Below are 11184 nucleotides of genomic sequence, written 5' to 3'. Positions count from 1 at the left end.
CCAGGCCTGGAGATAGTGTGAAGAAACTGCGGTGCGTGTTTGGTGGTCATCAGGAGGGCGACAAAATAAACCTGGAACTGTTACAACTGGATTCTGTCTCCGCCTTGTCCTTACGTCATCTGGTGTCCATGTCATCTGGTCGTGGTAAGCAGTGGTCCACCCCCCATCCCGGCCCCTACCACATTTGGCATAGTCGCCAGGATCGCCGCCGCTAATACGACACCTTCCGCGGCAGGCCTGCGTTTGAGGAACCTAGAAGGAAGTGGACTGTTCCTCTGTGGATTACAAGTGCCTGTGGATTACAAACACCTGTGGATTACAAATTGCTGACCTGCGGATTACAAATTGGGGACACTGGTTCGGATCTGCGTTGCCAACAGAGGATCCAAAGCGGCACCAGATTACGTCCAATGTTATGAATGGGTCACCGAGGAGGAAAAAACAACACAAGCCAAGTCTCAGAAAACCAGAGAGGTTGGTAACTATGCAGATTGCAGATCCCTGGTCTTACCACACAACTAGCAGCAGTCGTGGAGCGTACCTACGATGATCCTAGACGCCTCGTCACAACCGGAGAGCTACATAAGCCTAAAGCAGGAAAAGAGGAAAACTAACTGCCCCAGAGCAGACCCCAAAGGAAAGACAGCCCCCCACATGTATTGACGGTGAAACAAGATGAAAACACAAACAAAGGCAGAAAAAAAGGCTGAGCAAATGATGGGGCCCGACTAACTAGAAAGGACAGGAAAGGAAAGACACTGTCTGCAATCTGCCAAAAACCCTACCAAAATAATGTCCAACACTTCTGATAGCAAAATTAACCCTGAAGTCACTAGACTTCTCCCACTATATCAGCACTCTGAAATATTCTGAGACAGAGCAAAAAGAGGCCAATCTAATAAGGGACCAAAAGGCAAATACAGATAAATAGAAGTGGAAATTCAGCACAACCCCAGCAGGGGCTGGCTGACCACAAAAAACTGAATAGACCAACAAGAGCAAGTGAGAACAATAGCAAAAACAAACTTAACTTGAGAAGACTGGAACAGAGCTGAAGTCCAAGACCTGAGAAGCAGACTGAATCACCAGCACCAGGATAGGGAGTCGGCTGTCTTATATCCTGTCTGATACTCCAGAGATCCAATTGTTATCCTCCTCATCAGGTGGCAAATCACTACCAATTAAACCAACCTCAATACCTCCTGTCACCACCAGAGGGAGAACGGAAGGAGAACTCTCAACTGGTGGAGCAGAAAATGAGTTCACAACAGTCCAATATGTCGGTGGTACTCCAGCGCTGGGAAGAGTCCCGGGCATTTGCAGTCATTTTGGACGGACTGGGTCCCCCTCCAACGTACCCCTGGGGGGAGCGGTGTGTGTCTGGAGGCATACTGGACCCGGGCAACTGGGTGAAGTCGTCCACTGTCCCACCCAGAGGCGGGAGTGGCCAGGAAGAGAAGGCTGGCTGCGGCTGCTTGGCGCCATTCGACTGTTGTCCACCGGACGGGATGCGACGCTGCAGTTGCCGTGGCATCGGATGCCTGGAGTGGCAATGGTGTCGGGAGATCGAGTCTCGTTGGGAGACCAGCTTCTTGGAGTCACGGACAGTCCTCCAGATTTCGGGCAGAGAAGAGGAGCGACGGCGGGCCCCGCGGGAGCGGCCGCCGAAGACACCACCGGGGAACCTCCCCGCGGGATCCCCGAGCCTGGGGGCTAGCCCTGCCAGACGGCGGGGTGAAGAATGGAGGCTGCAGGAGGAGCTGCGGGATGACGGGTCGGAGGCCGCGGCGCCGGGGAAGGTGAGAGTTCCCCCGGCTCTGCTGGCAGCCCCGCAAGCAGCCCCCACCACTCGGCCGCAGCGCGCGGCCTCCTGTGCTCCTGGAAGACCGGCGGCGGAGGGCTCTGCGGCCTCCGCCGGGCTGATCGATGCCCCTGCTCCTGTCCTCGAGCCACCACGCCCGGTGGCGCCATGTCCGGTGTCGCCGGCGCGGAACTGTCACGTTCCCGAACCACCCCGCCCGGCGGCGCCACGTCCGGTGTCGCCGGTGCGGAGCCAGCCAGCGGCCGACGCTGCTGCGGTCCACCTGTCAGCGGCGGCCCCGTCTTTGAAGCCGGCCGCTACTTCGGCCCTGTCTACAACTCCGGTTGCGGCCTGCCCCGTGGCCGCATTTGTCATCACCGGAGTCCGCCGCGGCCTGCTTGTCGGGTTCTGCGGCCTATTCATCAGGAACTACGGCTGCCCCTACCCGCCGCCTGGCCCCAGCGGCTGCCGGGCCGCCAACATCTGTGGCCGCCTCTGCCCCGCTCTCAACCCCGGCAGTGTCCCGCCCATCGGACTCCGGGGCCTACATCGGACCCTCCGTTTGGGTCGCGGAGGTCATCCTGAAGAAAAAGGCCAGGGAGCAGGAGGTCTGGAACCAGCTCCATGAGAGAGGGGAGGCTGGCATGGCAGCGGCACGATCTATGGGACGGCTCGTATATACTAACTTGGCTAAAGGATACGGGTTCATCCGAGACCTCGCAACCGGCCAAAAGGAATATATTAACGTGACTTCCATCCGTCAAGGCCGGGCTTTGCGAGAGGGGGACATGGTGTCATACTACAAGGAATACTGTCCCTGCGGCTACTACGCGGTAGCCGTAATGGCTGAACCCGAAGCTCACAAGCCCCCGTAGAAAGGACCCCTAAAGACACTCCCTGCATCCTGGGAGCTCCACGGCTGTGGGGCCCCTTGCTACCGGCCACCAGGAGATGGCTTGGACTGTCGGAATTTCGCTGCACCGTTGTGCAGACCACGAGGACAGTGTTCGTCAAGGTTGAAAGAAAATGTTTTTTATATCGCTAAGTTTGTGTTTCCTGACATAGTGGGGATGCGTAAAAGGAAGTACTAACGTTAAAGGGAGGGGGAGTCTTTATTTTAAGAATGCTGTACGGAAAATGTGTTGGAAAATATGTTAGCGTATTTTGGGGAAAAAAAAGAGAGAGAAAAAGGGGTTACTCTGGTTGAGTAACTTCCCATGTTATTAAAGTAAGAGTAGTAGTATGGTAAGAGTTGAGTTAGTGAGTAATATGTTTGGAAAAAGGTGTATGTAACAGGTTCCGGGTACAAGGTGAATGTGACGAAGACGTCAACCACGACTCCTTTTTTAGGTGAAGGATAAAGTGACGAAGGACAAGGAACCAAACAGTGGTCCGTCAGTCAGGTCCCCGACACCACGGACACCCCAAACGGACAGGCGGGCGCCAATGGTAACCTGGTAGGCAAGGGGCCTCGGTCATGGCGTTCCAGTTGATTGAAGGTAACATAAGGGGAGAGCAGTGGGAGGTACACGCCGTAGAGCACTCCGGGTGGACCTCGCCAACCTGAAGGAAGTTGTCACGTGGCGTGCGCGCCGGCGAGTAGCAGAAGGCTGTTCGGAGCATGGTGCTCCCGGTTTGGTTCGGCCCCCGTGGGTGGCGGGTGTGGCCCAACGACCGGTCCGACAACAGACTGTGGGTAAGATTCAGAACGACGTAAGTAGGGAGTACGATTGTCGGGACGACAATGGATAAAGGGAGGGAGAGTGTGGGGAAGGTGACTTGACGGACAGACTTGACTGGTAGTAGGAGGGGACAGTATGTGCACTAGAGACGGAGATTGACAGGTTAGAAGGGTGACAGCTGAGAAAAGGGGATAGGAGAGTGCAGTACCGAGAAATGACCACAAGATGGCAGGGGAGAGTAGTTTTGGACTTTACAACGGCTTATGGCTCCAGAAATGCACAGTCATGGGGGTCGGGGAGATAGGAGCCCAGGAGGGAAATTCCCCTGTAAGGGAGGAAATAAATAGAAGAAGACGGGGCTCGGGTGGAGTCAGTCCCGGGAGGAGCTTGACAGAAGACTTGGAACGGAAGTCAGAAACGGAGAAGAGCTTGACCGGGGGACTGACGGGAGAAGACAGTCAGGGGGGTGGCCCTGACACGACGTACCGCAGGACAGACGAGGCGGTGGGTCGGACACGACGTACCACAGGACAGGCAAGGTGACATGCTGCAGGACAAGTGAGGCCCTGGGAGTACCGACTGGACGACGACCTGGGGCAGGTGAAGCGCTGGGGGTAGATTGGTCTAGGACAGCCTGGAGATAGTGTGAAGAAACTGCAGTGCGTGTTTGGTGGTCGTCAGGAGGGCGACGAAATAAACCTGGAACTGTTACAACTGGATTCTGTCTCCGCCTCGTCCTTACGTCATCTGGTCGTGGTAAGCAGTGGTCCACCCCCCTATCCCGGCCCCTACCACATTGTAAACATAAAAGTGTTAATATCTCACAAATTACAGACATTTTTTTAATAATGAAGAAACTGCAAAATTGCTGCATTTCCAAGCACTCCCCAGAATGAAGGTGGGAATGACCTCTTAGGCCCCTACAGATGACATTCAGCATTTGCATTCAGAACTTAGAGGGTGTGAGCAGACACCTTTCCATGAGATTGTACAGTGTGATCTTGTCACTATTTATGGTGCATAATTCACCACAATGGTCTCATATCCGGAATAAATCCGTGCACATTCTGGTACACGACCTAAAAACACGGCCTATATATTACTCACAGGCCCATTGTACAGTTGCTAATAAAGCTTGTTGAAACAGAACGAGTCCGCCTCAATCTTCCTGCAGGACCGCACGGCACGCTGGTTATTGTAGTACACTGTCAGCGACAAAACAATAGCGAATACGAGCCAGGACTGCAGATCCCATAATGCTTCACGAAGGACAGCAATAACCGTGGTGCACGCCGGGAATTGTGGTCTACTATGAGTCTTGGGGTACACGTTTTGATTGTGGGAGAAACTAGTTTTCCCAGGCTCCCCTGCGGCAGGGGCAGGACAGCCTGCGGGGGCGTGCCAGAAGCTGCCGGCAGCGTGCTAGTGTTTGTGTGCACATCGGGAGGCTGCTGAGGGGAGCGAGAGCCGGGACGTACAGTGAGTGGCGCGATGTCCGTGCAGATAGTGACCGCCGTGGAGCTGAAGGATGCCGCTAAAGAGAGGCACAATGAGGCCGTCCCGGCAGCCGCCCCTGCAGCGCCGCTCATCGCGGCTCTGACTGCCGAGCCCGACAACAATACCGCGGTGTCACCGCTCAGCCAGCCGCTGAAGGGGGTCCCGGCTTCTGCCATGAAGAGGAGCGACCCGGTCCAGCGCTCCGGAGACGGCGCGGGCAGCCCCGAGGGCGCAGTCAGCGAGGCTCCACGAACCGTGAAAAAGGTAATGTGAGCCGGTCACAACAGGAGCGCGCCGCTCGCACGGTGGCGGCATCACGGTCATCCTGTGACGTCACCCGGCCTGTCTCCATGCCGCTTGCCGGTTATCAGTGTCACCCGGGGCTGTCTGTCCTCAGTGATTTATCTACAACGTCACCCGCTTTCTTCACCGCTACCGACGCTATTTAGGTGTGCACGGTGATGACGAGCGGAGACGCCTGCCTGCGGTACCGGGGGGCATCTTTTCTCCTGCGGCTGCGGACTACTTTTCCTCAATCATAGGCGAGAGACCACCTCGCTGTTTCTATGGTGTGATGTGCCCAGGTGTGCAGCCTGGCTGTCATTGACAGACTCTTCCGTCTGCATTGTGGCCTCTGATTGGTCACGGACAAGAGCCGCTGTGATTGGCTCTCTATTCCACGTCTCGTGCGGTTCTGCTGCTGAAGATCCGGCAACGAGAAGCGCCCGCTGGGGCGAATACACCGGCGGCTGCTCCCGTGACCTTCACGCGTCCTTTATAGGGCCCTTCACGCGTGTTAGTGTGGAGTGTAGAACTGCATAATCGTGTAGGTGGCTGTTGCGGAGACATGGCATGTGTCAGCACAGCTGGCAGTGTATGGAGATGGTCTGTGTCCGCAGGGACTTATTGTAGAGGGGGCATGTCGTACTCTTCTATAGGTGCGTGGGGTGTGCCGCGGCCATTCCACGACAGCTCACCGGAATACCCCTGCTTATGTACTGGTACCCCCCCATCACAAGACCGCGGCCGGGAGGCGTAGCGTTACAAGGTTTATCCAACTTCATGCGAGTTTCCACTCAGAAATGGGCCTCTTCCTCGGCTGGTATCTTGCACCTGCCTCATTCTTCAAAGGGGTTCTCCAAGAATGTCATAGAATGGCCCCTGTCACGTCGTTCTAAAGGCAGCCTATCCTAGTCACTTGTCAGGGAGAGTCTGAAGAAACACTGCTGCTGCTAGAGAGGGACTGTGACAGGAGAAGTGATTATTTTTTTCCTATAGCCTCAGTCCTTTGTGCTCAGTCAGACATGGAGAAGATTTATTTCTGCTCCTGTCACAGCTCCTTCTCCAGCAGCTTCAGTGCTTCTGATGCAGCTCCTCTGTCACTTGAGGCACAGGTGCCTGGAGCTGTTTCTTTAGACTGACACATGACTAGTACAGGCTGGCGTTTGAATTGCATGATGGGAGGCCATTTTATTACGTTCATGGAGAAAATCGTTTGAAAAGCTGTAATATGAAAAGCTGGCCACTCGGTGTGCAAGTTACGAGGAAAGTTTATTTGGTAAAATCCAACGTTTTATACAGGACTGTGGAGTCGGTAAGCCAAACCTCTGCTCAATTTCCATGACTGCTATTCTACTGCGCTGCCCCCTACTGAGCATGTACATAAAGTGCAGCACAGATTCATCTCATCTAAAAGCCGAGATCCTTAGATCAGGAACAGAACAGACATTTATAGGACATTTCAGAACTTTCCCAAATTCTTATGAAAATATTTACAGCACGTCCTGCATTGTATTACTGTACCCAATGTATTATATAATGAGTCGGTCCATTTTATACGGAGTACAGCAAAATAGATACAGACTCCACAGCCCCAGTATTATACCAATTTTGACATGTTGGTCTAATATCCAGACCATTACTGGATAGTAGACCGAAATGCCATTACCACAGTGACGGACGTCACATACTACAGCGCTTACAAGTGTTCTCTTCCTCTCTTGTAATCTGCAACCTTTCTGATGAAGGTCTGGATGGTGGACCGAAATGTCAAAATTGGTATAATACGTTGCATTTATTTACACGAGTGCAGAATTTTTCATATTTTATCAAAGGCCTGAATCCCTACTCAGGCACTACACAATGATGTATATCACATGATATAATCGGCTGTCTGGGAACCATAGGGCAAGACCTGACTAGTGGCTCCCCCCCCCATTACACACTTTTCCAGTTGACTGACAGGTCTCTCCCTGTATACACACATGAGAGAGAACTGTCGATTTTGGTGAGAAGCCATAGGCTCCAGATGGCTTTTCAAAGTGTTTTCTCTGAAGCGCTGCAGCATGCATACCTGGCTACAATCATGGAGCCGGGCTCTGAATCTATTGACATGTTCCCTGTGATCGGGTTCTGCTGCTGCGCCATCAGACATGAGTGATGATGTTGTGACCCCACACACGTCCTGTTCATTAGGGCACATGCGTGACACCTGTTGATCCCGCATTCAACTCTTTGGATTCAGAATATAATAGTGTGGGTAACCCCTTAAAGTCTATGGTAATTGGGATGTTAAGATAACCAGGCACAGTGCTGGACTCGGCTGTCTTCTAATCTCCATAGACTCCAGCTACTCTACTCAACCACTGGCAATTGTGCTACAGGGACACAAATTCACTTTTCTAGCGATTTGTGGTGTCTCACTGATGTGACAGTTATTGCTTATCCAGGTGCTAAGCGATCATTTTTATAGACCAAAAAAATAATTTGATTTTGAACCAAATAAAATGGGCAATTCTTCATTTGTATTGTCATCTGTATGGCTTCTGTTTTTGTAAATCAGTTATTAAAATTTACAAGACCAAATAGTTTCCTGACTTAATTGCAATGTGTCTGTAAAAATTGGATGCTATACGATTGATCTGAATGGGATCCAGTTGTTTTTTTTTTTTTTTGGTTTGTTTTTGTTCTGAACCCTGAAATGGATCAGTCTCATCCTTGGTATATAACATACTACTCATTGCTGCATTTTTTTTAATGTTATTAGTTGGTCTGTTGGAAAAGAAAACCGGTCGTCTGCACAGTTGTTGATTAACATTGATCTAAGTGCTGTGAGTTTTTTTTTCTCCTGTTTTTACGCACCACATTGGGACTGAAAATATAGTTGTGCGCCTTATTTTGTGTTAGAATACTAGACTCCTGAATTGCTTTATATGTGGACGTTCCCTCTTATTTCTCATTATGCATGCTGATCATTAGATTAGGAAGGCTGTGAGACCACATTGCGGGAGCCTTGGTGTCAGCTTCTAGATGCACTTACTTTTCTTATTGAAGTATGTGTTAATAGCTAATAAATTGTAGTCCAGTATTGCTGACCTTTCTTTAGGATAGATCTATATCAGATCGGTTTGGGATCTTGCACTGGGTCTACCACTCATCGGTGCTTACCAGGCCCTATGACTGTCTGGAGCACCCCACTCTGCCGCACACTGTAAAGTGGCCACTCTTGGGTACTGCAACAAGGCTCCACACCAGTGAAGCTTATGTTAACCGATCAACACCTTTAGGCTGAGTTCACACGTAGCTTTTTTTGCGTTTTGAAACGCGCGATTTTGCCGTGAAAACGCAAAAAAAAAGCATCCCATGCAATCCTGTGGTATTCCGCACATGCTGTGCTAATGCTGCGTATTTTTCCACGGCGGAATTGCATCGCGGAAAAAAACGCAGCATGTTCATTCTTTGTGCGGAATCTCGGGAAAATCTGCACACATAGGAAAGCATTGTTCCACTTACTTTGCATGTGGCTATGCCCACCATGCGAAAAGTAAGCGGAACATTTGCGGATGGTACCCACGGTCTGGAGGAGAGGAGATTCTCCTCCAGGCTCTGGGTACCATATCCCTGTTTAAAAAAAAAAAAAAAAAAGCTAAAATAAAAAAATCATGTTATTCTCACCATCCGGCGGCCCCCGCAGCGTCACCAGACCTCAGCGATGCTCCCGGCAACTCCCGTTCCCAGCGACAATGACCTTTGATGTCGTGGTCTCGCGAGACCGTGACGTCATCTGCCGTCATTGTCGCAAGGCATCCCTGGGAACGGGAGTTGCCAGGAGCATCGCTGAGGTCGGGAACGCTGCGCGGGACGCTGGGAGGTGAGAAAAACACTATTTTTTTTCATTTTTTTTTATTTTAACATATCTTTTTACTATTGATGCTGCATAGGCATATGTTTGACGAGTGTGACCAACTTGTCAATCAGTTTTCCAAGCGATGCTACAGATCGCAAAACGCTAGAATTCTGCAAGCTAATTAACGCTTGCAAATCGCTAGTTTTTCCGCTGGAATTTAAAATGCGGATTTCTCGCATATTTCCGGCGGAATGGAATTCCGGAATTCCTGCGGAAATTTCCGCGGCAATTTCGCAACTCCTTGCCGCAGGAAATCCGCATGCGTAATTCCCGCGAAAAACTAGCGTTTTGAAAGTGTAATTAGCTTGCAGAATTCTAGCGTTTTCCAAGCGATCTGTAGCATCGCTTGGAAAACTGATTGACAAGTTGGTCACACTCGTCAAACATAGTATTTGACTAGAGTGACCAACTATTTAGTATGAGGCTGCCTATCCAGCGTCAATAGTAAAAAGATATGTTAAAATAAAAAAAAAAATGAAAAAAAAGTGTTTTTCTCACCTTCCGGCGTCCCCAGGCCTCAGCGATGCTCCCGGCAAGTCCCGTTCCCAGCGATGCCTTGCGATAATGATCGCAGATGACGTAGCATCATGTGAGACCGCTATGTCATTAACAGGTCATTGTCGCAAGGCATCGCTGGGAACGGGACTTGCCGGAAGCATCGCTGAGGCCTGGGGACACTGCGGGGGCCGCCGGAAGGTGAGAATAACACGATTTTTTTTTATTTTAATTCTATTTTTTGCAGGGATATGATACCCAGGGCCTGGAGAAGAATCTCCTCTCCTCCAGACCCTGGGTACCATCCGCACATTTTCTGCTTACTTTGCGCATGATGGGCATAGCCACATGCGGAAAGTAAACGGAACAATGCATTCCTATGTGTGCGGAATTCCTGTGATTCCGCAAAAAGAATGATCATGCTGCGTATTTGTCTGCGATGCGATTCCGCCATGGAAAAATACGCAGCATTAGCACAGCATGTGGGGAATGCTATTGAACTCAATGGGTTGCTTATTTTATGCGTTTTCGCGGTGAAAAAAATGCATAAAATCCGCGGGAATTCCGCACGTGTGCACATAGCCTCAAGGATCAATTCACATATAGCACTATTTTTATTTATGCTGCGTTTTTCTGCTTTTTTTTTTTTTTTTTTAGTACTGCAGCCAAGTCAATCAGGAAAATATGAAACACATCACTGCACTTTTTTTTTTTTTATTTCATTTCATGTGTCTTCTCATAAACTTGTTTATAACATATCTTTCTATAGTCTTTTACAGGCCAAAAGCTTTGTGAATAAGGCTTAATGGAAGGAACTTTGTAATGTCTTTTGCTGGGGCCACATCATGATTTTGACAATGACACGGGTCACGTTTCTGAAGATCACTCTATGCCTCTGCTACAATGCATTATGGCGCTGATGAATGGGGTCGAGTTGTGTCCTGCATAGTACGGTTACCTTGACAAGCAAGTTGCAAAAAAACCCAACTAATTCCGGCCTTTTGTGACTTGCTTGTTGTGTTGCCTTGTGGTTCGTAATGTGACCCTATTCAGTAGCAGCGGCTCCACCTGTGTCGTGACACTAAAATGACTGTGTAGCCCCAGCCTTAATTTCTAATGATCATTCTGTCGTGTGACTTCAGCTCTTGTGCTGACATAAATGTCATCATGGAAACAGGCTGCAAACTCTTGTGTTAGTATGTTTTTACTTTTGGCTTCTTTTGTCATTTAATGTGTTTCCGACAGCCGTAAGAAGTCCAGAAAATGGCATCTGCAGTGCCTTTATGTGACCACATCATGGATAGAGATGCGGGTCTACATTGTCCAGTGAGTTGTAGTGTAGAAGGTATACACACGTGCTCAACTGCAGGATGTAGAGCCACTAGTGTGTCTTATGTGACTTCACATTTATGCGGGTGATTGCATCTCTATACACCATTTCTTGCATGTTTCACTTGCAAAACATTTTTGAGTTACTTGTGGCTGTTGGAAATGAAATGTACAGAAATGGATGTTCAACAAGA

The 11184-nt window shown here is 50.1% G+C and overlaps 1 protein-coding gene across 4 annotated transcripts in view; it reads left to right on the top strand.

Moving 5' to 3' along the window:
* Positions 1-4819: 4819 nt before the first annotated feature.
* AHCYL2 (adenosylhomocysteinase like 2) overlaps positions 4820-11184 on the top strand; it is a 163500-nt gene continuing 157135 nt past the window's right edge. Inside the window, exon 1 of one of the 4 annotated variants that reach the window (XM_073579196.1) lies at positions 4820-5244. In XM_073579196.1, the coding sequence (XP_073435297.1) occupies positions 4975-5244 (270 nt within the window). In that variant the 5' untranslated portion in view covers positions 4820-4974. The remainder of the gene's footprint in view (positions 5245-11184) is intronic. The other 3 variants (XM_073579199.1, XM_073579197.1, XM_073579198.1) reach the window with 3 other exon arrangements.

This window comes from Dendrobates tinctorius, unplaced genomic scaffold (assembly GCF_039654945.1).
Source record: "Dendrobates tinctorius isolate UK_male_01 unplaced genomic scaffold, ASM3965494v1 ptg000062l, whole genome shotgun sequence".
NCBI lineage: Eukaryota > Metazoa > Chordata > Amphibia > Anura > Dendrobatidae > Dendrobates > Dendrobates tinctorius.
This window is presented reverse-complemented; position numbering and strand designations above follow the sequence as displayed.